General features: G+C 34.1%; 2 protein-coding genes across 4 annotated transcripts in view; both read left to right on the forward strand.

Moving 5' to 3' along the window:
• Nucleotides 1-14,536, forward strand: part of LOC117572707 (irregular chiasm C-roughest protein) — an 87,004-nt gene extending 72,468 nt beyond the window's left edge. Inside the window, exons 9-12 of one of the 2 annotated variants that reach the window (XM_034255765.2) lie at nt 2,767-2,895; nt 3,313-3,513; nt 12,175-12,353; nt 12,425-14,536. In XM_034255765.2, coding sequence (XP_034111656.1) covers nt 2,767-2,895; nt 3,313-3,513; nt 12,175-12,353; nt 12,425-12,730 — 815 coding nt within the window. In that variant the 3' untranslated portion in view covers nt 12,731-14,536. Of the gene's footprint in view, nt 1-2,766; nt 2,896-3,312; nt 3,514-12,174; nt 12,354-12,424 lie in introns of those variants that run through there. The other variant, XM_052005877.1, reaches the window with a different exon arrangement.
• A 5,189-nt stretch (nt 14,537-19,725) lies between these two features.
• LOC117571856 (uncharacterized) lies at nt 19,726-25,999 on the forward strand. Of its 2 annotated transcripts, none has more exons than XM_052004887.1 (4): nt 19,726-20,093; nt 20,427-20,643; nt 20,712-20,824; nt 23,227-25,999. In XM_052004887.1, exons 2-4 carry the CDS (start codon nt 20,437-20,439, stop codon nt 25,853-25,855), a joined length of 2,949 nt encoding a protein of 982 aa, XP_051860847.1. In that variant the 5' UTR covers nt 19,726-20,093; nt 20,427-20,436; the 3' UTR covers nt 25,856-25,999. The 2 variants fall into 2 exon arrangements, with proteins under 2 accessions (XP_051860847.1, XP_034110142.1); XM_034254251.2 differs by having other exon boundaries at nt 19,727-20,093; nt 20,700-20,824.
• Nucleotides 26,000-27,743: the final 1,744 nt, after the last annotated feature.

Below are 27,743 nucleotides of genomic sequence, written 5' to 3' on the forward strand. Positions count from 1 at the left end.
CAACCCTCTGTAATGCGCCATTTTGGCTGTCAGTGTTCTTTCTTTTTCATGGGTTACGATTTGTGCTGTGTTCTATAAGTTTCATACACACATTTTATGCGCCGAACGCGTGTTAATGCTTGTAAATATTTTTATTGAATTTATGTTGCCGCCAGACGCCACTTTGTTTGCAAACGTTGTTGTATTTTGCCTAAAAGCAGGCTTTTTATATGTCAATTTGTATACCCGCTACCCACAGGCTGGAAGGGTATTATAAATTTGTGCCAACAGGAATGTACTATATGTAATAGGCTAAGGGCGCCATTTCCGGCCCTATAAAGTATACGTAGTCTCGACAGTCTCGACAGCCTCAAGCTGTGATGAGCGTGGAAATGACTTTCGGCATACCCGGTAATAAATCTAAATGCTTGCTTTGTAGGTTAAGCGGATGAGAGATTTTAAAGTTATTGACCGACATAACAATCGATTATAATATGTTAAAAATAATACACAATTTTGAAATTGCTTGGCTTTTTTTGCAATATTATTTTGATATCAACCAGAGTTTACTCTCTGAATCACATACTTTACATATTTTGTACTCTGATAAATAAAGGAAGCGGGTATCTCACTGACGAGAACTCCTTACTAAAACATTCTTACTTGTTTTCTTTTGCTGTCACGCGCAAATCGTCAGCAATTGTGAAATCGAAAAGTATTTGGTAAAATGATTTTTTAGCGCTCTGAAAGAAAAGCTTTAATATGAGATCTAAACGAGTGAAAAACCTCCTTTTCATTTGTAAGTTAGCGAAATCATTTTAACAAATAATTTAATAGAAGTTTCACTAAGCATTTTACATAATCTATGTAATAAAAATGGTTTGTCTTGACTCACTGAAATGTCAATGCACTGCCAAATATATATTAGTATATGGCTTCAGCATTCCAGATTTCACTTAATGAGACGGAGCAAAAAAAGTTATACATAGAAGATTTCCTTTCGTTGCCGGTCACTATATATAGCGAGTATACAAACCTTGTGGCAAAGCGACATTTTTACACCTAACTAAGGCAATATAACTACTAAACGGAACCTAACTAAACTCCCGAAATAGCTACTCATCAATCACAACAAACAGAAAATTACGGGTATATATCTCTGGAGGCAGAAATTGCACAACAAAAAGACATTTTGACGTGGTGAAAAAAAAAAATGAGAAAAAAAATTATTGGTAATAACAACTTGACAAAGTGTTTCCACTTTTTATGCGACCCACATCCACATCCTATCTTTGCCTATACAGGCGCAGGCACAGACAGAGGTAGAGGCAGAGGCAGAGGCCCAGGCACTCCCACAATGTTAGCTTACTCAAACACACCCTGGGGACAGCTCTTCCGTCCATTTTCGAAATTTTTTTTGTAATGGCGAAAACGGCGAGAAACCAAAAAGAATCCTGACAGGCGGCTGACGTTGCTCATTATTGGAAAACAAATGCTTTATTAATAAAAGTAAAACCTCCCAGAGAGGCCAAGAAGTGAAGTCAGAGTGTAGAAAAATACGAGTGCGCATCAACCCTCGCGCTGACTGATGGGTCGACATATCGGCATTTATTAATGATTGATGAGCCATCCACGCCTATGGTGCCGTTTCTTCTTTTGCTCTTTTTCCGACAACGTGAAGAAGAAGCTCTCTTTTCTTAACTTTTTCTTTTGATTTTGTAACAGAATCGAAATGTGAGATTTTTGTGAGAGGCTGAAATCGTAGTTGGCAAAACGTTAAGCACGTAAATCAATTTGTAAAACGAAACTGCCAAATACTAAATTCAACTTTTGGCAACATTTGGAAAGTCTGGCCCGATTCTCTGTGTACTCGTAACCGGGTCCCACAGGCCCAAGGTGTTGCTGACAACCGAAAATGTGCATGTAAAATATGTAACAGACATTCTGCTTTATTTTTTGTAACATTATATCTAAATTATTGACCAGCGAAATCATTTAACCGGACGCGACTTTTCGTTTACTTGTTACTCAATTTTTTGATATTCCATTGTAAGAAGAAGTCACATGCATATTCGTCCGTTGGTTTCTTAATTATTGTGATGGTATGTATGTATAAAGATCGAATCGATATCAATAAGATGAGCAGATATAATAATAAAATGCCGTTAGGTAGCAAACACGGGCCAAGAATTGTCCTGTAATTTGTCAAATACAAAAAGTCAGAAAACTACACAACAAAATATAGCAAAATAGGATATTCGAATTATGGATTTCTATTACGTTCAAAATATTCAATAATACTGCCTGACATCAGCATCTAAGTGTTTTGAATCGCTTAATCAAATTAATTCTTGTAGAACTTTTATGTTTTATATTCTTTCGTAATGAAATCTTCAGGCAACTTCAAGATTTGATTATTTAATCTAAAACAAACCTGACCTAACACCTTAAAGTTCCTACGAATTAGGTGTTTGCACTGACAGACGCACATAGCTATTTATATATATATACCTCATGTTGGTAATCAAACATACAATGGGTTTTTTGTTACTTTTCCCTTTAACGCTTTTCACGCATAGAACCGATGGTATAAACTTACAGACATATGTACATTCATATTCTTGTAGTTAGATAATGTCAACAAATTCCTTCTTAAATGTTTTCATTCAAATTTTGGTTCCTATCAATTGAAATGCAATTTCCTATAACACCCAGAGCTTCAGAGTGATAAATATAATAATCCTAAATACTCGTATCATTAATTTTCTTCCAATTCACGCTTTGCAGATGACTCAGTAGACGTCACCTCAGAGCCTGATGACCAAGATGTCTCTGTGGCAGCTGCCTCGCATAATCCCAACAAAGGGCAATTGGAGGTACAACTAGGCGGAGCCGTTACGTTGCAGTGTCCACAAGGTAAGTTCTATATAAGAATTTCTTAATCTAATGTAACAAAATAATTGACGCATTAGTGAAAAATTTTAATTAATAAGACATCAAATGAGTATGTGGTTGCAATTACAATTTCTATTTTGTTATTCTCCTTGCTCAGTTCCGAAATTTCAGTTCTATTTCGTAATTAGCACTATTGAAAATTAAATATGCGTACTCACTCTCCAAGTGTTTGCAAAACCTCAACGATAACCAAAGCAGAAGAGCTGATATGAAGACGTGGCTAGAAGTGTTTACGCTTCGTATTCGCATCAATTAAATAAATTAGAATTCGCATCCTAGTCCAAAGTCAATTAATTATAGTACTAATGGCATCTCCTCGCTTAAGGCAATGACATTAATGTTCTCTATACACTCTCTTTTTTTCTGATATTCTAATAGGCTCTTTGGGTTGTTGGTCGCACTTGGACCCAGTCTCAGCCAGACTGCGGGGTCTTGGATATGGAGCTTCTCAGCCAACAGGTCAATTCTCTCTCAAAGATGTAATGTATCAGGATGCCGGTACCTACAAATGTGTGGGACAATCGTTGGCGAATAAAAAGAAACTCGAAGTACTTCAGAGTGTGACCGTTTCAGTCAAGGGTACGTAATATATCTATTGTTTTAATTAGTTTTGTGAATGTAATGCAGGAGTAATCTTCAATAATCTTAAGCAGCCTGCTAATTTAAATTAAACGCAAAAACTTTCACAGTTGAAAGTTTTCGATATGCGATAGCTTTTTTCTGTTCACGCAATTATACCAGAAACTCATTAAGTAGAAAAAATTTGTACATGTATGTACAAGGCAGAAGGCGGTATCGCCAAACCGATAACGAATATACATATCTCAATGTGGGATGTACAACCATTGAGTTCAAATTGGTTTGAGATTTTTTATTCCACTAGATTGCTAATATTTACAATATAAAAAAATATTATTTCTGATTGTTACTGGCCAAAATAAAATTTGTTAAACGGTTAACAATGCTATGAAAAATTCATCCCAAGTTTTTATTTGGAATTATGCAAGTAAAATAAAGCGAGTAATAAAAACAAGTAAGAAAGTTACAGTCGAGTGTGCTCGACTGTGAGATACCCGCTACCCATTTTTAATAAAGGCAAAATATTGCAGTATCATTTTGAAAATATACCGAAAATACTAAAAAAATACTAAAAATATATTAAATGATATGTTTGATATATCAATATTCAAATATCAATTCAATTCAAAATATACCATAAACGGCACAATGTGCCAGATTGTCGGCCAAAGCAACTAAGACCCCTAGTAAGTAGGCGTTTTTGCCCATACAAAAGTATTTCTTTAATAACTTCGACAATTTGTATCTGATCGGAACCAAATTTTAAGGACTCATAACTACTATAGTAAATATTGTATATACCAAAATTCGCAACTCTAGCTTTAAAATTACGCTTGTTATTCGATTTTTTTGATTTGCAGGGCGGAAGTGGGCGTGGCAAAAATTTGAAACAAACTTGATCTGCGTGCAAACATAACAAATGCTGTCGAAAAAAAAAAATTATAGCTCTATCTCTTATAGTCTCTGAGATTCAGTGTTTCATACGGACAGACACACAGACACACAGACGGACAGACGGACATGGCTATATCGTCTCGGCTGTTGACGCTGATCAAGAATATATATACTTTATAGGGTCGGAGATGCCTCCTTCTACCTGTTACATACATTTCCTGCCGGCACAAAGTTATAATACCCTCCTACCCTATGGGTAGCGGGTATAAAAACCAGCCAAAAACCAACAATCAATTATAAACTGTTCTAGACCATTTTTATACCCGCTACCCATAGGGTAGAAGGGTATTATAACTTTGTGCCGGCAGGAAATGTATGTAACAGGTAGAAGGAGGCATCTCCGACCCTATAAAGTATATATATTCTTGATCAGCGTCAACAGCCGAGACGATCTAGCCATGTCCGTCTGTGTGTCTGTCCGTCTGTCCGTATGAAACACTGGATCTCAGAGACTATAAGAGATAGAGCTATAATTTTTTTTCGACAGCATTTGTTATGTTTGCACGCAGATCAAGTTTGTTTCAAATTTTTGCCACGCCCACTTCCGCCCTGCAAATCAAAAAAATCGAATAACAAGCGTAATTTTAAAGCTAGAGTTGCAAATTTTGGTATATACAATATTTACTATAGTAGTTATGAGTCCTTAAAATTTGGTTGCGATCAGATACAAATTGTCGAAGTTATTAAAGAAATACTTTTGTATGGGCAAAAACGCCTACTTACTAGGGGTCTTAGTTGCTTTGGCTGACAATCTGGTATATATTGTGCCGTCTATGGTATATTTTGAATGCGGTACTATGTCGATATACCAAATATACCATTTGGTATATTTTTAGTATTTTTACAGTATATTCGGTATATTTTGAGAAAATACCGCAAAATATGTTTCTTTTATTCAAAATGGGTAGCGGGTATCTCACAGTCGAGTACACTCGACTGTAGCTTTCTTACTTGTTATATCTAAAGCGGAAATGGGACCATTTTGCAATCTCAAATAGCTTATAGATATACGAAACAAATGTTTAATAGAAAAAGTTGATGTTCCTTATCTGGATTTCTGCTTGAGTTATTAATATGATCAGAAAAAGTGGTCACGTACAACGAAATTGTGCAAGTTCCATTAATTTATCTTTTTAGTTTAATTTATAGTTAAAGACAGTGCAGTTTGGACTCTCCGTTTATAGTCAATCAATAATAACGCCTTATTATAAAGACAGGATAAAATTTAAATTGTTTACAAATAGTTTATAATTGTTATACTCACACTAACGCAGTTGTATTCTATTTCAAGCGCTATATCTATTTTTACTACTTCCAAACAATTTCAAAAACTGGTCACATAAGAAAATTTAGTCTAAGTTGTATATTAAACTATAAACATATTAGTAGGTTGCAGTCAAAAGTTTCTTTTGAAGCAACCGATACACCACCAAGTTATTTGCTCAGTTTACGTTGCCTACTTTTCGTCTTTGACAGGTGACAGAAGCGAGCTAAAAACATTAAAAACTTTCCAACTGTTTTCAACACATTGGAAAACAAGGAGAAAACTTTTGCTCCCAAATTTTTACAATTTCTTTTTACTGCATCTTTGCTATGAAAACTTCAACATTTACTTAGCATTAGAATGTAGCAACTTGTCCAAAAACTTAATTTTTTCTTTATTCCGAATCCAACCAATGCTTTTTCCTCTTTTATTGGAAAATGTGGAGTATTTGTATGTATGTATTAGTTAACTTAGCAAAACAACCTTAATTGATGACTTGGATTAAAGCATATAATGCTTAAATTATTTTTCACTAGACACTAGAAACCCTCAAATAGTTCGGCTTCAAAGGAAAACAAAAAGTTATTATCATTCAAATAGAACAATTCAGTATAACGAAAAAATATTGAATTATATATACAAATGACTGTTAACTCTGATCATGAATATAGTATATATTTTTTTTGTTTATTTTTCGCTTAAATTATACAAATTTAATATACAGAAAAAGTACTAAAAGCACATTAAACGTTTTCTTAATTTTCGCAACGAGTTTTCTGAAAGCGAGTGTCTGTGCTTTGGATATACTCAGATTCATATGAAAGATGAATTCATTTCCACCAACCTTAAATAATAATAAATAATATATACTTAATAGGAAAATAAAAAGAAAAAAACAGTTTTTTAAGTATGTACATATTCTAACTTAAAAAAAAGTTCAGCGTTCATATTAGCATACTCAACCAAAAGCACTATTTAAATATTAAATGTAAGCAGAACACAAACCGAACCGCTTGTCAGCTAAATTGTAGCCAATGGAAATAAACCAAACTAGCTAAAATGACTGCAGACACACTTTATAAGCAGCTGCGTATCAACTCTAAAAAGCTGAGTTGAGTAAAGTGAAATATTTAAAAGTTGCACAACTTTGCTCTGCTTAACATATGCAGAGTCGCCCTGTATTGTGGAACGCCTTCTTCCTGCTTCACATGTATTGACAACAAGGACGCGCACATAAAGTTAACGACAACGTTGGGTAAATAAATAAGCAAAAAAAAAGAAAAGAAAAAGAAAGATGAAGTAGAAGAAACGCAACAAACTAAAGCAAAAGCTAAAGTTAGTGCTAAAGTAAAGGCGAAAACGTTGCGAAATTGCAAGAACAAATTGTTATTTAATTTGTATGAGTGCTGAAAATATTTGCAGCTGCCATTGCTCAAGTTTTTGCTCATAAACTTTTTGGCCAACATACGCATCAGAAACTTTAATGCATATACATATGTACATACATATATACATATATTTAGCTTGCATACATACTACATACTGTGTTCGTGATGCATACCATATGGATGTGCTTTAGCAAGTGTAGAAAGTTTACTTTTGCACCAACATCATCAGCGAATACTTTTTCGTTACTTCAAAATTCAAATGCACATTTTATTCTTTTTCCATTTGCGTCCGAAACCTATTTTAAACTAGCTCAGCAGCCTTTTGCTCACTCAGGTAAATTATATAGCAGTTGGTAATTATGAATTTATTGTGTAAATTTGATCGTCATTGCAAGTTAAAACATAAACACAAATAAAAAATTTAATGTGATATTTCTGCTACCCATTTTCAATTAAACTAAAACTGTGCGGTATTATGCTTAAATTATACCGAACTAAAATACTAAATAATTCTAAAATATATGGAGATTGGTTTTGGTACCGAAAATATCTATAATGATTCATGATTTTAATCCCATTTTTCGCTGATCGATGATCATCATCAGTTGTTAATATCTTATATAAAGTGAAGCAGAATAGCATTTTGCGACATTATATATTATAATTTGTGACTATGATATTATTCGTGAATGTTTTTGTACGACGCATTCTCGTATTCCAAGTTTAATTTAGATGAGAGAATCCAGCATATTGGTAGAGTTACTTTATCGTTAGCCAATATACTCGTATACTACGTGAGCAAATAAATTGCTTTATGCGATGCTTTGTGTATGTATGCACATATGTACATATATGTGTGTGTTTGAGTGTTCAACCGCCTCTAACTCCGACAAAATTCAAAGGAATGCCGGTCCATTGTATATGCCCATTTTTTAGCATGCAATTTCTCTTGGAGCGCGGCTGTCATCAGTATTCATGTATGTATGTATGGATACCTACCCCATATCACAGTTAGTAAATAATTTCATTGGCGTTTTTCATTTTCCACGCGCAATTTTTCTTGTCAAATTGTAGCTGAAAATTTGGTATATGGCTGGTGAGCTCTTCTCAGCTCTGCATTGTTCCTACTCATTAGAAACGCTCTGATGAGGGTACAAACAAGGCCGAGACGATAAAGGACCATGTGCTTGCGCATGTGTATTATGGCAGTGCGCTTCTTTTTTGAGTGTTTTTCATTTATGCCTCATTTATATAGCAATTTATGAGTTATTTTCAATGTTTACAGCAGCTGTGTTAAATTGCATATTTCATAATTTTAAACATTTTTTTTAAACTGAGTAATTGTGCAGGAATTCTCTGGGATAGGTTGTGCGGGATCATTAAACACTATAATATCATAAATATCTTTCCTTAATGCATTTTTGCGATGTTAGGAAATAAATGAAAGCTTAATAGAAATCGGGAAAAATTCAAAAGCGATAAGTCGAGGATTGGCAACTATTTTTGCCGATAATCCGAAGGTCACTTTTGTCATTTATATATTAAAATAAAAATTTGTACAACGTCTACAAATAGCATATTATAATTTAACGTCAACAAAGGAATACAGTGTATAAAATCTGTGTCAATATGCGAGACTAGATCCCAAAGACTATAAGAAATAGAGATCAATATGCGAGACTAGATCTCAGAGACTATAAGAAATAGAGATACATTTATTTTGTAGAGTAAATCGAACAAATATTGCATGTGTAAATCCAGATTTTTGGTACCTACAAAATCTTTATGAATCCTGAAAATGTATTATAGACAAATCTTAGAAATTATTTTAAAAATACAGAAAACGGCTGCTGCTGTCAGATTTGAATTCCTTTAGTTGATAATTTGAAATCTAGTAGAATAACGATATACCAAATATATATTGCTTGATATTTAAATATACATTCGGTACATTAATTTGGTATATCTTAACTAGAATTCATTCATTTACTTTTATTGAAAACATGTAGAAGATATCTCACGGTCTGGCTTCAACTTCAGCTAGATATTATTTTGAACACTACAAAATAATCAAGAAACTTGAGTCAGACATTATTTTGTACACTACAAAATAATCAAGAAACTTGAGTCAGACATTATTTTCTGCACTACAAAATAATCAAGATGTTGCAGAAACAAATTGAAACTGCAGAAGGCGTTTGTCAAGTTGACTAAATTATAAATTTTCACGTGTCGCTTAGCTTGCGCATCTATGTATATGTTTAGTTAGTTTAAATTTTAGCGCTGAAGTTGGCATCTGAATGTCGAAAACTTTTCAGACAGTTGCCAAAGTCAGTTTGAGGGATGGCCATGCTCCGTGCAAAAGTGTAAGCAAAGGCCTCATATTCGTATTGACTAGCTGACAATGTGACTGAATGTTGGAGGCTACAGCGGAAATGAGTTGCAAAAGCTGAGCAGAAGATGGACGACAAGAGAGCTTGTTATGCTGGCGTGAGTTAGATGAAACCCAGTCGTCAAAAATATTACACAGTGCAGCACCCAATACGAAATCTCATCAACGTGACCGGATATAAGCAGTAAAGCAAGCTGACAGCTCAACTCGCCCTTGAGCAGTGTCTGTCTCTCACACGATGAAAACTAATTCCCGCGAATGTGAATCACTTCTCCCCTCTCCCCACAATTTACAGTCTTTATGCATGAATTGGGTTTTTACACGAGTTTTGAGGGTTGAATCGCATAACTTGATGAAAGCCAACTAGAACAATGCAATCAAAAGTGACACTCGACCATGCAAATATTCGCTGCAAGACATCGCTGCCAAAAGAGCTTTCAATTAAGGGTTGTCATCTCCTAGCTTTAAGCTCTAGGCTATTTTGGGGTTATTGGCAAGCCACCAATTGTATCTTGAGGCTGCCACATGCGATGGTTGCGCCAACTAATAAGCGTCGCTTTTCATACATCAACTGAGTCGATTTATAATGATGACGGCCTCTAGCTGTTACACAGCGGGATAAGCGGCCTCTCCTTATGTCCTCTAGTCTCGAGTGGATTGTATTAAATTGCTAAAGTTTTCATTCCGTCGAACACAGCCTGGCAGGTGGGCCAAACGATAATCAAGCTCACTAATAATACAATTGAACGACGATGCATATTGCGAATTAGATTTATGGCAATTAAATTGGATGTTTAAACTTGACTAATGAATGGAAAATTATTTTGCACGTTACTTCTGAAAACATATATAATATGTATGATAGAAGATGTCTTCGAAATATAGAAAATTATATACTTATTCAATGACTTCTAACACATAGTACTCTAGTAGGCTTTTACTCAAGGTAGTTTAGCATAGTTTCTGAACATATTCCTCTATATATTTTCATTTTATATTTATAGTAGGCAATTTCTGCATAGAAAGTCATAGTCTCAACAAGTAATTAGAGATCACCAACTTTATGAAAATAATAAAAAAAAATGTAATGTGTGCGAAATTGATATACGCCAGTGATATGACTTTGATAATACTTGATACTACAAACAATATTAATATCCATAATAAAATTTTAAGTAACAAATATACAAAATATGCTAAAACGAGTTAGAAAGCTTCAGTCGAGTGGGTTTCCTTATGGGATACTCCTTAGACAATTTAACAAATACAATATACTTCTATGTGTTATTTACTAACAAAATATACCAATCAATAAATTAGAGCTCGCCCATCAGCAAGTGATTTTCGCCATATAAAATGGTTCTTGTAATACCATTATAAATTAAATGTGTACCTTATTAAGTTTTATTTCTTTATTTATAATAGTTAGATAAAATTGATATTAACACTTACTTATTTCTAAAGCACTAGCTTCAGAAGACTTCGGCTTATGTTATTAAGATAATTTAGATAAATATATGGATGGGTAGAACACAAATGTAGTTTTCTAATTCATTTGAAAATTCTTCCATTTCCAAAAAAAAAAGTTAATTAGATTATTTTTCGTTTGAACTTATATTACTTTGAACACGCCATACTCATTCAATTTTAGAAAATTTTGCTATAATCAAATTAAAAATCGCACCAATGACCAAGCTTTCACCCTTGGGCTGCTAACATTTTTGTAGAAGTCAACTGAGCTAAGGGTAAATGTCCTTATATAGGGATATACAACAGATATTTTAGTGTGAGGAACTGCCATTTTTGAACTCAGATTGTATTTAGAGCTTCCATAAATCAATACCAGTAAATTTATTTCCTTTTCTCATGTTTATTTGTTCTTCCTTATTCCGTTTCAAAAACAGCAGCAACTCAATCAACTTGTAACATGTCTCAATATAACTTTCAATCTTAATTTAACCATGAACTTCGGAAAGGTAGTTTTATTAAATATTTTAATGAAGAAAAGGGATTTTCTTTTGTAGACTTTGTTATAAGCCAGACTAAACAGAATGTGTGATGATTCAATCCTATTAATATTATCTCTAAACACTGAGTATAAAATTAATCACTAATGCCACCATGATTAAATTTGACTTTGTCTGATTTGCACTTAAAACTTTTGCTCTTGTTATTTCGTCAATTTAACATGCTCAATAATAAAATATGTTTAACGAGAGGTGCACTTGTGCCTAATTGGATCTTTACAGTGTTGTGGCATGTGGAGAAAACCAAAAGTGACATGTGACCCAAAAAAAAGTTGCGCAATTTGGTTCGTTTGTTTGTAGCAAAAACTTCTTAATGAAGATTCGGTGTTTTTAAGAACTTTGCGTTTGTTGTTCCCTACTTCCTTTTATTTGTCAGTTCACTGGGTAACGTTAACTGGCCCCATTTTGTTTGTGATACGATTTTAATTAGTGACTATTGTGTGGCTATTGAACTTTTCGCCGATGCGAGGGTACAAATGTATCTCAAGGGTGGCTTTGATAAAATGGAAATTTTCTTTGAACTACCTACGACTTTGTAATAAAACAGAAAAGCTAATTGTCAACAGCAATAACGACGCTGAAATTCGAAATACTTTCATAATCGTATTAACAATTCGTTAACTTTTCTCTTTACAGGGGCACCTACAGTTGTTGCCTTAAATGCCACACCCGTGGCTTATCCTGGCTCACCTCTGCATCTTAACGTGGAGTTTTGTGCTAATCCTCCAGCACATGCAGCTCGTTGGTTGCATGGGGATCGAGTGTTCACACCAGGAAATCAATATGGCAGCACAGTTCTGGCCTATTCGGTTAAGGTACATATTAAAAAAAAGAGATTTATTTGATTTATTCGTGTAACTTTTCATATTGTTGTATTTTCATGTAGGATCTGCCAACTCCATACTGTAAGGAGGCGCGGTTGACATATGTCAGCATGCATGAACGTGTGCCACGAACTTTCTATTTTATAGTATCGACACCTGGTGGCGTTGCTGAGGCTGTCTTCAATGTCAACTTTACGAAACGCAACCGGCAAATGTCCAACACCATCGACGATGACGAAGAGGAGGAGCTCAACAGACCCGAACAAATACATTTCCCTGTTTTCAGCAATAATACTGCGAGTGAACAGAGACTTGAGCTTACACTTGCGTTAACACTATTTAGTATATCGCTGCTTCAATGCCAATAGCTTTAAGATTTTTAGCGTGATAGACCAAGAAAACCAGTAGCCAAAGAGATCAACTGAGTGACTGAGGGAATTACTTACGTACAGTGTGCTCCCATGTGTGTATTTTTTGAGGTGTGAATGAAATAAGAGGAAGAGAGAGAGAGAGAGAGAGAGAGAGAGAGAGAGAAAGAGAAAGAGATGGCGCGCAAAATAATTCCGACTCTTTATGAATGCAAGTCACAACAACACTTTCTACTATTAACTACCCACAAAACTATATCTATTCATCAGCTATAAATGTATCTTTATATGATGCTGCCACCACTACTACTATTTATTATTATAACGATATATTTACTTACGTGTAACCGATTGGCAAAAGTATCAAAATGAAATGTAGCATCTTGAATACTTAAGCTATGGGCCTCCATCTATCTATCTATCGAAAATGGTGTGCACATTATATGTAGGTGTCTAAGTTGTCACATTAACCCTCTTAGTCTTTATCCAACGCAATTATCCTCGCCGCCTCCCATCGCCTAGTATCATCACCCTTTTAACATACGTATACATAATATTTATACTAAATTTGTAGCGTGTAATTATTATTGTGACTGTATCAGTGTATGTGTGTGTATGTATTTTAAAAATCGAAGTAGCGCAGCGCTTAACTTGAAAGCCCAAAAAGAAGGGAAATAATACAACAAAAACAACAACAACAACAACAAAAATAAGAATGTTTTTATCTATTGTTAAAAGTTGAACCATAATTATTATACTTTAAGTTCCTTTTTGAAGAAAATAAGCAAAGTGACTGATTTTTTTAATATATATTTTGAGTCAATGAAAGATTTATAGAACTAATGATGAGAGATGTTAAAATTTACTTTATGAATAATGCAAATGAAAGGCAAAATAAAACCTACCAGGTACGAACAAATTCCTTCCATTTCGATTTTCACGTATTTGAACATGTAATAATATAAGAAGCCGTAAGTACATAATCGATAGAGTTTAATATATGAATGTTTCAAGTATATGTATGTATTTTTTATCATTAAATAAACTCTTCTTTTTTATTGGTATTCAATTAAAAAAATGTCAAATTATAGGTTTTATGTTTTGTTTGTCTGTAATTAATTTTTCATAATTTACAAGGACCAAGCACTCTTGAAATCTTATTAACATTAACTCATTTTTTATAACAAATTATGGAATACTTGATTCATCATAATGGCAATATAAAAAAAAGAAAAAACAAAAAGGTTATAAACGCATATGGATATTAGCTCCAAAGTACCCTCCACACTTACGAAATGTAAATACATGTTTTGAAGTAACAAAAAAACAAAAAAAAACATAATAACTAGTGCAAAAAAAAAACTAACTTATTATAAGTATATCAAGTGTTAAGCGTTGTTTGTAAAGGGAAGACCAACAAATATGTCAAAATTAAAAATAATTTAAGATCACAAAACTAAAATAGTAAATGGATGCAAGAACAAACAATACCACAGCAAATTCACATATTTATTCGTAAATGCCATGAAATATCAAAACAAAAGTAAAATCTGTGCTCTATTGTAAAAATAACTCAACAAATAATCTACAATTACATATAGAGCGAAGTGTTTTAATGTACTATGTATAAAACTACAGCTTTTGTAATTTATTTCATAGATTATCTTGGCTAAGAATACGCATACTTTGTTCGTGCCATATAATTACATATTAATACCTAAGAAATATGTAAATGTAAAAAAAAAAAAACAAATGAAACAAACAACACTTAGAAGAACGAAACGCCAATTTAAACAAACTTCTAAACGGTTTACGCAGAATTCTAAGAATTCGGCTTCACAATAAAAATCAAAGATGAGATTATTACTTCAGGCAATTATTATTTTAATCAAACGAAATATGCCAATAAACATTTTTTAACGAATGAAAGGATTGAAGTGAAATCTTAAAAGTTGGGTTGAGATTTTTTGTTTATATGTATTATTATAAACGAAATTTGCGAAATGTATTACAAAAGCAAACACAAACACGTCGTCATGTTAACTAACAAAATTAGTTATTAACAAATTATGGTATTATATAAATATTTATGTATATACATACATATATATATTACATATTACAAAGAGTGGTCAAATGCATATTATATTTAATATATACATAATAATAATTATTATAATAATATTTGAAAAATATTATTTATTTATAACGAGAGGGCATAAAACAAACAAACAAACAAACAAACGAACAAAAATTCATTCATAATTTTTAGTACCTAAGAGAAAACTACATCCCAAATAAATATGTGGCAAAATAATTTTAAAGGCATATGTACTATATGTATTATGAAAGTAAATCCCGCAATACATTTGTAGTGCAAGGTGCAAACTGTTTGATAACAATGAAAGTATGAGGATACAATAAGTGAAGATTTAGTCATAGGCCCAATATAATGACAACCACCAAATAAACTTGCAAAAATCTCAACATTGATTGATCAAGCAGAACATAGAATAAAAATATATAACGAACAAAAACAACAAACAAACTTATTGCCTCATTTATTTGTAAAAGTGAGGAGTTTAATAAAAGGCCAAACAAAAAACAAAAATCTGTTAGATTTAAGCAGAAAATCTGTAAAAGAATCTAATACATTTACATGATTACACAAAAATGCAACAGATGAAATAGCCAATTTAACGTGAAGCGAAAGAAATAAAATACATAATGAACATGAAATCAAAATAAAAATGAAGAAATACAAGATTTGAAATGTTTTACAAATTTTTAGATATGTCAATAGACAACATATGTCTATTTGTTTTCTCTACTTAAACTATAAGCCCGACTTCTCCAATGCCTTGATACTACGAGCTTACCGATGAGGTAAAAAATTAAGTGTTAATGGTGTTGATGAAGGCTTTTGGTCTATGCACGAAGAATAATATTCGCATATTCTCAAGTGGAGAAACAAGCAAGCAAACACATAAATTTAAAAAATTAAGCTGGGTGAGTTTACTCTCTGTACCTTATCTAAACCCGCGATAGATATTCGCTTCAAGATTGTTGGAACGCCTTATTTAGCCAAATGATAAGTATCTTATATAATTTATTTAAATATATATATATACATATTTCTTAAATGGCGACATTCATCAGTTTTTCTTTCAGGTTGATATTGATGTACAGATCCAAGAAAATTGTGTCCGCACAACAAAAGCTGCAGTCGAGACTAATAGACTTTGAGATATCTGCTTCAAATTTCAAACAAATAAGAAAGCCACAGTCGAGTGTGCTAAACTGTGAGAAACGATTAAAGATAAAAGCTACACAGTGCGGTATTATTCTAAAAATATACCTAATTTATATACCGAAGACTATATATCGATATACTACTATGTTCAAAAGCTCTAGCTTTACTTAATCTTCGTGCAATAATAACAAGTACTGTCGAAATAAAATTAGATCTTTATCCCTTAAAGTCTCTGAGAATTATGTGTTAATACGGACTGACGAAGAGACAGACAAGACCATATCGTCTCAGCTGTTAACGCTGAGATGCCTACTTCAAAGATGGTAGGTGCAGTCTAGAAAAGATCCTGTTGCAATAAATATACTTCCAAGAATGTGGTTACTAAAAAGGAAAGGTGACGATAAAATATTGTAAGATGGCAGGCTGAAGGTTGAACCGCAGCTTATTATTTAGCAAAGACATTGGTGTTATGCTCTGAGTTATTCAAAGGAATCCGGTTTTCTTTTCGAGCAATGGCCCAAAGCGATGTTAGCTTCGGTTTTTGACTCTGCACCTTGCAGTGAAGTGGCCAGTTGCATTAGTTGAACATCGAGAGTACAATGACTCCGCAAAGGCTGAATGTTCACTACTAGTCCCAACATGACTGCATTGAGCTGGGGCTGAGCTGCAACTACTGCTACATTTCTTGGCCTGCACACTTGGCCATGCAACCTGTTTTCTGACAAAAATCACCAGCCATCGTCAATGGCAATGATAAAAACGACAGTAAACTTGCCTGAAAAGTTAGCAGACGAATAGCCGGTTTGCCGCGCTAATGACTATCAAATAGCTAAGGCTCCATACATCAGTTAGCGGAGGCGATTCATCGATTCTCTTCGGTCCATAGTCCGTATATCATGGTTTGACGGTTCGTCGACTTTGTTGACAAGAACTAATCAAAATTTATTTTGGAAGCCCTAACGATACAAAGTTAGCCAAACTGAGAAACCAATCAAAGACTTACAAATCTCAAAGTCGCACGTGGCAATAACGCGACGAAAAGTATTTTCCACAAATGAAGAATTGGTTTGGAAACCACAACCATCCGTAATCGCAATTGCAATTGCAATTGTTGTGCGAATTTCTTTTAAATGTTGCCACAACCAAACTCATATACCGACTGCACAAGTTTGCCTCCGCTTCGTACATATTTCACTTGTTTATTGCCTTGGCTTAAACTTACAGATTAAAGAGACAGAAAGAAAAAATGCAAAAACTACAATTGAATTTGCCGCTTTTGGGTGGGAATACCGCCACCAAAGCAGGAGATTGCAACTCATACTTTCCGGTCAGATATTATTACGCTGACGAAATTAGTTGGTGATTTCTGGTGAAATTGCCTTATTTGATTATATGGGAAGTGATTAGTGGTATCAATTGAATGGGCAATGCTGAAGCGAAGTTAAAATTAATCAATAATCAATGTTAAAGTACAAGTGCAGTACTAGTTTCTCTATTCAATGCAAATAATTTATGAATTCGTTACTCCTAAATTACAAATAAACTAAATACTTTAAACTGCATAAAGTCAACGAGCCATTAAAAATTAAATATGCTCATTCATTTAATCTTTTCTTATTATTCACATTAGAAGCTATTGCACATGTTAATTGCTGTATTATTTTCAAAACGAAAAATTAATCGAGCATTGCTTTACTTTAATATTAGCCTCACTACAAAATAATGCAACTTTATCAAATTGAGCTTGCAAAGAAGTGTCTAGTGACTTACAGCAACTTTAAATGTTGACAATTGATTTAATGTTCTCGTTTCTTGTCCATTGATGTTAAGCTCATTGGCTCACGCTCAAATAATATTTCATACATTTTTATGAAATTTCACAGTTCAATTAATTCATTTGAATTTTAACTTCATTTTCCAATTTACTTCACACACTTTAACGAGCAATGCAACATCACCGATGGCGAGACAGTGTGAAATGAAAAATACAAAATAAATCGCATCAACAGAACTGAAGTGCGAGGGCTCGTACAATAATTGTTAACGTAAAATTAAAAATGTTTTTTGATTGATTGCGTATAATTGGAGTTTGGTTTGAGTTCGACCATCGACAGCGATTGTAATTACCTTTTGACTCATTTTGTTTACCCTGCACACTTAATTAGTAAGCTAAATGGGTGGTTTGAGCTTTTCGCAATTGACAAACAGTCGCAGTTATTTTTCGATTCGTAAAGCCTTCTGCAAATACAATGAATAAGTAACAGATGAGGAATTAAACAATTTCCCTTAAATACTATATGTTTCAAACTTTTTGCAGGAAGTTTGCGAAAAATAGGTATATAAGTTAATCTTCATTGTGCACCAATTTCAGTTCACGATTTATTTAACCAATCTCAATTTATGAACAAGTACCTCATTGACCGCACTTAACAAGTTTGCCTTAATTTTTTTTTAATAAGTAAGCCGGATACTGGTAAGTAAAGGAAGTCATATAATGAACACCGCATTTCTTTTAAATTATTTCAAGCTAAAATATAAGTCTAAGCCTTAGCTGTGTTGCATAATCCAAAGCTCGCACTATTTAAACATAGTTGTCCAGCTTTTTACTCTTGGTTTGCGGAAGTGCTGAGCAAATATCATACAAAATTGGTTACTAACATTTTCAATACTTCCATGACAAAAATGGCATTTTAAATGCTGCATTTATAGAACATTTCGTATTTCAAAAAATTATTTTATTCAGTTTAAAGTCACTTTAAATATTGCTCAGCTACAAGACCATATTCCTTGCTTGAAAAAAAGTGAAAATGCTGAAAAATATTCCGTTTGTCGATGCCATAATATATCTATATATTCAGAGTCAACAAAAATAAGGCATATTCATGTTTGCTATCAGTTTATTAAAATAAAAAAGGTTTTAAATAAAAACTTTGCTTTTTATGAAAGCCTTTTTAATGTTCGACTTACAATTTGTGTATGAAAATTCAATCGAGAAGCTAAGATATTAGGTAGATCGATTACAATCAAAGCTTGTCTATAACATTCTGTCTCACTTTTATTAATATTCATGTTGTCCGTCAATTAAATAGCAAATGTTAAAAACGTATTTAGTAATTTGTGGTTGATAGATTCACAAAAAAAAACCTCACATTATTAATGAGCTCATAAATTGAATAGCAAAACCAAATGGCATTTGAGCATAATAAGGTTGAAGCACTAGCGTAATACATGCGATAATCGTAACGTAAAAACTGCATGGGTTAGCTAAAAACAAAAACAAAGCTGCTAAAAAGGCAACAAATGTAAAGTCATTGCAGTCAAGGGCGATCCACGCTACCAAATTCCAATGGCAAGGGCTTTCACTTTGAGCACGCTCACACAACTGGCGAAAAAACCAGTTGCAGAGTTTTCCCGCATATATTTTCGCCAGGGTCAATGCTGCCGTAGAAAACCAAAACAAAAAAAAAATGTCACTGCGGCAGAGCAAATGAGCCATGCTTTGGCAACATCGAGTAACGAGTAAAAGACATTAAGAGAGTGAGAGGCGGCAGCAAGTTGAGCTTGCGTCATCGCTGGATGGACAAGTTTGGTGCTACAGTTTAAGGATCGACAGTCGCGGCTGTTGCATTAACGACTGCCAACGACAACGACGACGACGACAACAACGATAACGACGACGACAACTTAAGCAACGACTACGACTTCAGCTTCAAAACTGACGACGATCGAAAAGAAAACGAAATGCGCGATCCATCGAGGTTTCACTTTCATTCGCATCGTATACACGCAGCTGACAGGGTCGCAAACGTTGTGTCCGCCCCCAGCATGAGCGCGTAGAAGAAAGTGATCGGAGAGTGCGAATACTTGAAGATTCGACAGTGCTTCAATTCGAATAGTTTAGCTGTGCATCGGATTAAGTTATGCTTTAAAATTATCGAGTGAGACTAATTTTCAAACGCTAAAAAGACATTTGTTTTGGTTTTTAAAATGATTACAAGCTGCAACGCTTAAAGAAGTGATTCAAAGTGCATTTTGATTGCGTGGCTGTAAACATAAATAATCGGACCCTGCAATTTTACTGTTTCAGTTGTCCATATTTAATGGATGCAGGTAAAGAAATATAATAAGTTTTACATATATCAAAGAGTGTAATCTAAAAAGATTTTGTTAAAAAATTTTAAAAAATAATATTAAAATCTATAACGATTTTAATTTTATTGCTTGTCATCTTTCTTATTGAAAATGTTTGACTAAAATTTTAAAATTCTGTTTTACATAAGCAATCATTTTATTTGGGACATGGCAACACATTTTTAAAAAATTTAACAATTATACAACTATATTGGAACCTGCCAAGATTGGATAACATTTGGAACTCACTTAATGTCGGCTATTGTTAAATATATATTTTTATTTTAAACTAAACCGATATTAATTCCATAGGGCCCTTGCTATGTGGCATCAACTACAACTGTTAGCAGTGGCATCGGCTGTATTGGGCGTCTGCCTGTTTGTTATGCCAGAAGTAACACACGCTTCTGAGGCAACAACTAATGCGGTGCCACGCCTCTTTCCACAACCACCAGGACCACAGAATGCGACAACCCCACAGAGCTTTGACAGCAAAGATGGTGACTTATTGAGTGGCAGCAACAAGGATGTATGTTTAAAATTCCTGAAAGATTTTTGAGAGGTAATGAGAGGTCTTTTTGACAGCTGAATTCGCAGAGAGACAGACATTTCGGAGTTATCGAGGACCAGTACTTTGACAGTGCATTACTAGGGGAAGATGAGCATAAATATGAGAGCTTGGACCAAATTGCAGAGTCAGGACCCTTAAGGTATGTATGTTATTCCTTACGTGACAAAAGAATTGGAATTATAAATAGAAAGAATGATTAAGAATAATTAAAAGAATATTAATAGAATCGGAGAGCTACTTCTGAAATTTAACATACATAGAATATAGTTTTCCACAGAAATTAAACCAAACAAATTTCAATGGATCTTTTTTAAGTAATCCGGATCCATAGCCCTTAAAATAGAGTTTTCTCATGGAAGTTAACTATTTGAAAAAATCTTTTTCATCTTTTTCGTTTTCAGGCGCCTTACGTTTTATCAATAAATAAGCATTTGAAAAATAGCGTTCAACACAACAAAATTGAAAATGATTGCCCATTGCAGTATCTTTGTAGTAATTTAGCAGAACTACACTACAAATTATTTTATGGCCGTTGAGTAGACCGTTTCATATTTATAAGTAAATGAAAGTGTTGCGTGACTCTGCTATTTGGGCTACACTTTTCCATTTAACTATTTTTCCCAACAATCTTCTGAATAGAGGTTACTTTTTCCATGACATTATTAGGCAAACATAAACTTTTTATTTCGTAAAATATTATTTTTTATTTGAAATATATATCCATTATACAAAAAACAAAAACATTATAGGATTATTAAAATAATTATAAAAAAAACCGAACTTTTTCAAGCCCACTTCTGACAAGCATTTGTTAAGTAGCCATTTTGCGCGACGGGAAAGTTAGTCATTAACTTCTTGTTTGTGATTAACTTAGTTTGGGCTTACTTCGTGTTTAAGCCACAAATTCCAAACTATTTCATTATGTTGCTTTAATTTTTGGTAACAATTAACAAAAAAAAAAATAGCAAATAATGGCATTCATTCAAAAAGAATAGTGTTGACCCACGCATAAAAACAAGGCACGTTCTATTTCCTCAGTTGGCTTCAAAATTATATGCACTCAAAAAGTGCTAGTCTGCTTTCATATAAAGCCAGAAAACTCGAAAATCTAGTGAAAAGCTTGATTGGCAAAAAAAACTCATTCGAATTAGCAATGCACAAAACAAATTGAGTGAATCCGAATGCAAAGCCGATTTGCTTAAGGTGAGGGAATGTGCTCACGTACTACGTTGAAACGGAGAAAAACGAAACGAAAAAGTGAAAATAGGAACATTTTTTTAGGGTAAAAGAAGGGTATTATAATTTTGTTCCTACCATAAATGTAAGCATTAGGTAGAAGGAACCATGATACAATAATACAAGGTAGTCTCGTCGTGTGCTTTTTCGTTCGGTTTCAGTCCGCTATCGTCAGTGCGCTCGTGCTTGTTGAAGGGAAAGGTTGTATGCGGACGATTTTTTCCCTAAATATTAACCCTTGTGCAAGACAAAAATGTCAGATTGCAATTATATTATACATATATATGAACTTTATGATAGAATTAAGAACCTGAACTAAATAATTAGTAATCAAAAACAAAATCAACGATTACTATCCAATTCCAAACCATTAAAAATTAAATTATAAAAAACATTTCAACTCTTTTTAATATAGTGGAACAATTAAACCCTATGCACGATTTAAGGGTTAATCACAAAGCTCTACTGTCGATTCTTTCGCACTCACTAGGCGCAGTCGTTTCACTCGCACTTATGTATGGTATAGATAGCGGACAGCTTTTCCGACGAGACTACCTTGTATTATTGTATCATGGAAGGAACCATCTTGGTTCTCATATATGTAAATATTCTTAATCAGACAGCAATTTTGCACGCAGATCAAGTTTTGATCAAAAAAATACCTCGTTCCTTTGACATTGTTTTGCTTTTATTGGAGTTGGTTAGTGGGTATCTCGCTGTCCGCACACGCGACTATAGGATTTCTTTCTTGCTTTTAATGCATTCGAATATCAAACCGGATATTACCTTAATATATTTATTTATATTGACGTTACGAAGCTGCAAGCAAACCTACAAAAACTTGAACACTAATTACGTTTATGTAACCAAACCAAACCATGCAAAAAAGATAAAAGCAATTTAATTATTGTCTCATTTTTATTTACATTCGTTGTTTAATATATTTATTTAGAAAAGAAACTGCATGTATTTCGGCATAGACGTTGACGAAATTCATCCAAATTTTTCACGAATGCAGCGCCCTTCGTATTTTGCTTCGCTTGCGAGTTGTTAATTAATGTCATAAAAACAACTTAAATTATCCGATAGTTTAACTTTTTTTTCAGAATAATAAGAGCTTTTGATTTTTATCTTTTTATTATATATGTAATTTTCAGAATTTGTTAAATCTACATTTATAAATCGTGATTAAATACAATTATTTAGGTGCAAAATTGAAAATACAACGCGAGCAATGATAATTATTTAAAGCAAAGCTAAAGATAAAATATTATTTGCTAACTATTTTCTTTTTAAACTTTACAGAAACTTTACCACAACTACTACTCATCCGCAGACGAACGGTCATGGATATATTCAATTTGACATAAATGATGAACAACCCGAGGAAACTGCATCAAAAGATTTGGACGAACAAAGTAACTCAAAGAAAAACACAGTGCAGGATGTACTTTCTAGTCTATTCCCCGATGGATTTTCCAATATATTTAGATTTATGGGGAGTGAGCCAGATACTAAAACTTCCTCAGAAATACCCAGGGCCATAGAAACTACAACAAATACACCTTTAATTGATAGATTTGTTAGTAAAACTAGCTCAACAACCAACGCTCCATCGAAAAATGGCACATATTATAGCTACCAAACAACAGTGACGAGGGAATATCGACGTGAAGTGCGTCCAGGACATACGCAAATTGTCGTTGAGAAGATAAGTAGTGCTGATAAAAAACCAGTAAGCAGTAATCAAATATCGCAGAATGATCTGCTACTCATTAATCGCGCAGCTGTGACATCTCCAGTGCTGCCAAGTATGCTGTTGCATCCCGAGAACGAGGATAATGAGACTCTCGTCGCTGCCGAGAGTGCACCCATTGTCATTCTAGGTCAACATGAGTCCGACATAGACGAGGTCGAAGACATAGAGGATAATCAGATAGCCGAGACGCAAAACATGGAAGAGACGCATGTTTATCATCATCAAGAGCCAAACATCCAAACACACTCTTCGATTCATCCTATGGAAAGCTACAGTCATCAGCATCAGCAAGGACCAGCCGAGAATCAGAAGTTTAATGTACATATTGACCATAACATTTCTCCGGCCAAGAAGGAGGAAATACCAAAATCACATTCCCAACAAGTCTTACATCAATATCAAGACCAGGAGGCTCCCTCCAGACAGTTCTTGAAAACTTTCAAGCCTGTCGTCTCTGGAAGTGCCGATGGACCCATACCGAAGGGTGTCTTTCATTATGAGTCCAGCAACCTGCCGCAGCAAGCTAATTGGAAACAAGCAAAGGAAGTGAACTATTATAAGGAGTATGAAGACCGACATCATGATCAGTCAAACTCAAAGGGAATTCATTCCAAGTTGAACACAAAGGCAATTGCATCAGCTTCTAAAGATGATGCTGCTCCAGGGCCGTCTAACTACGGTGGTCCCACCCCCAGTAGTCTATTATATATTACACTAACTCCTTCGAAGGATTCTCATACTAATCACGCAGCTGAGAAACCCTCTTTTCCAAAGCCACACGATTATGTCTCCGAAGCAGCTGCAGAGCCTTCTCAACATCATGTTCAGAAGGTTATCTCGCCTAAAGCCAACAATGCGGAAACTCAGCTACTGGTTAAACCTAACGGATACACCTTCGTTGAGGTTCAAAAATCTGTAAACATTCACAACAAACTGATTACCGAGAAAGACGGACAGTTGGTAGAAATGCATGAGACTATTTACAATCCGTTACCGTACCAACAGAAACCATTTACATCAAATTACAGCCCAAAGGAATATGTGTCTGGAGCATCTGAAGTGAAACCTGAACCTGCCAAGAATTACGATTCCTTAGCCACTCATCCGATCAATGTTGAGCAGTTGGAGTATGAGAGCTTACCACAAGAATCGACTAATCACGATGCTGATTCTGCATCGTCAATTTCTCAAAACGCAATTCCATATTCCCCACCAGTTGAACTAGTTGAAAAGATCGTCGATCAACCAGTTAAGGAAATTGTTGAGAAGCACATTCCCGTTCCATATGCTGTTCCCCAACCCATCGCTGTGCCAGTTCACTTCGAACACTATGTGGATCGTCCATATCCTGTGGAAACTATTGTCGAACAGCCTATACCCTATCCCGTAGAGACAATAGTTGAAAAGATCGTTGAGAAGAAAGTGCCCGTCGAAGTCGAGCGCATTGTGGAGAAGCCGATAGAGAAGATTGTCGAAAAGTATGTAGATCGACCTATGGCTGTTCCAATTCATGTGCCTGTCGCTATCCATATGCCAATGCCACCAAGTCATTTGCCCATCTCAAACCTTGGACCACATCAAAATGCATTGCATCCGTGGGCTCATGCACAAGTTTCGCATATCCCACCCAAGGTGCTACAGAACTATTACACGCGTATGCTGAAAAAACTTTTGCCTTATTTTAACTCCCCACAAAATGCTGCAGTGAACCAAGCACCAAAGTCAGCAGTAAATTCGATAACAAAAGCAACGCCCTTAAAGCCCCCAATCAATCCAGTTCATGGTGATGCACCCAAGGTGGCCACTTTCAGTCTGGCTGACATGCGCTTCGATCTACGCCCACCGCCACCTCCCTCAGGTTCCACATGGTTACAGGGTGCCCGTTATATTTACAACACATTGCCGGCGGACTTGTCAACAGCAGCGGCCTCTGCTCCTGTAAACATGGTCAAGTCCTACATAGGTCCAGTGCCAACGACAAGCACAAACCATGAGAACAACGGCAACGACTTTGATGAATTTAAACGTTGGCGAAGTGGCCATACTCTGAAGCGGAGTCCCGACTTTAGTCGCAATCTGCACATGGAATATGGATTTAAGCCACCGCTTGTGCCTTCGGTTGAGATTGACGACAAGGGCATGCCCTTGAAGCAACCGGATGCTGAAGTTCAGTAATGGAATCATTTTCATATGCTAAGAAGTGGATTAGAAAAGCGTGCCAAAACATATACAAATATAGCTATTATTATTTATACATATTATTTCAAAACCATTTAATAAATGTATATTATACCTGCCAGTTTTCCCGCAGAAACATTATTAATTTTGTCGAAGTTTTTTTTCAATTCGACAACAAATCTTGAAACTAATAATAACTCTAAAGAAAAACAATCACAAATGAAATGTTGCCTCCTTTTTGAAAGTTGCATCACATGTCTCTCAACGCTATATGCCAATATTTATGGATACGTAGACTTCAATGATGCGATACAAAAATTCTGATCTCCATCCTCAAATTGCCTTAAATTTCTAGAAACATTATCCATAACGTGTACTCCATTTGTAGTATGTATTTAAATGAAAGCTAAGCTTTTTATGTTAACATCATAAAGAATATTAGATTGGCATCCCTACAAATAGTCAAGTTCTGTTTCTTGATTAACTTCCAAGAAATATTAAAAGTGCTGAAGACTATAGTTGTTATTGTCATTTGCAAGGGCATACATTTATTTAACGAAATGAAAAAATGTATAACATATGCAATTAAAATACAATCTTTTAAATACAAAAAACATTCACGTACTGATGTAACTGCAACACGACCGAGGCTTCGGGCTAAACTGACTAGTTCGACATAAATTTAAAAGAGTTATACGTTTAGTGATAAAACGTTATTTTTATTTTATTGCCACGAGTTCTCTTTATTGGTTGTTTTTTTCCTTATTAAAATTGACCTTTAACAAATTTAAATGCCATTTTAATGTATGATGCGAAAAATAAATGTAGGTCAAAAGTGTGAATTGAAGTATCACTTTCAGATGAAAGACAGTACAGATGAGATGAATTGCAGATTTTATAGACATCATTTGGAAGCTTTCAAGAGTGGGAGTAACCAACAGGAAGAAAAGGCGCCAGGCACTTACAATTCTATAATTTATATGCAAATAAATAAAAATATTTTAACAATTCATACTGTATGAAAAAGCAAACACTACAAATTGTTCAAGTTGCTTGAAAACTCCCTGCCTGCAAACAACCTGTGAAATATATTTTCAGTCCACGCCACAACAGAAAACTTATACTATACACCAAAAACAACAATAATAAATGCAAAGCTTGTGCTATTGGCGACGTTGACGGTTTAAGTTTTTTCTTCTTTCTGCCGTTTTGAGACCTGTTCACTTTCGATAAGTCTATTCGGCTTGAAAAAATCGAAATGCACTTTGTAGTACTACTTCACTATTTAAAATATTAAATCTATATCTATATGCATCCATCCGAGCTTCTTAACAATATAACTTCAAGCATCAATCAAGGTTTTATGATTTTTGAAACAAGATTACAAAAGTTTAAGAATTGAATCAAGAACACAACCAGACATTCTGCAATTTAGATTTCTTCTAAAAAAAATATGTTAAGATATTTAATTTTCGCAATTTTCTTACATTAGTTAATATATTTTTAATATCCTGTTCGATACCTGCATCGTTTACATTTTGATCCTAAAAGTATGTAATTATTAAATAAGCGAATTACTCTTCCTAGTGTGCTCGACTGTGAGAATCCTGCTACCATTTTAAATAAAAGAAAAATAATATGAATGCGGTATCATCAGTAAAATATTTCAAATTAATATACCGATAAACACTAAAATATGCCAAAAATCATATTTAGTATTTCAAATATAGAATACTACTTCTAATCCGCATCTAAAGTTTAAAATATATATTTAATATTCATTTTCTAAATTTGATACGAAAAAAAGATAAAAGTAACTTAAAATTTGGTAAATTTATGAATGGTTTGTTAAAAACACAATTCTTAAACACAATTTTTCGTTCTT

The sequence above is a fragment of the Drosophila albomicans genome, chromosome 3, assembly GCF_009650485.2.
Source record: "Drosophila albomicans strain 15112-1751.03 chromosome 3, ASM965048v2, whole genome shotgun sequence".
In the NCBI taxonomy this organism is placed as follows: Eukaryota; Metazoa; Arthropoda; class Insecta; order Diptera; family Drosophilidae; genus Drosophila; species Drosophila albomicans.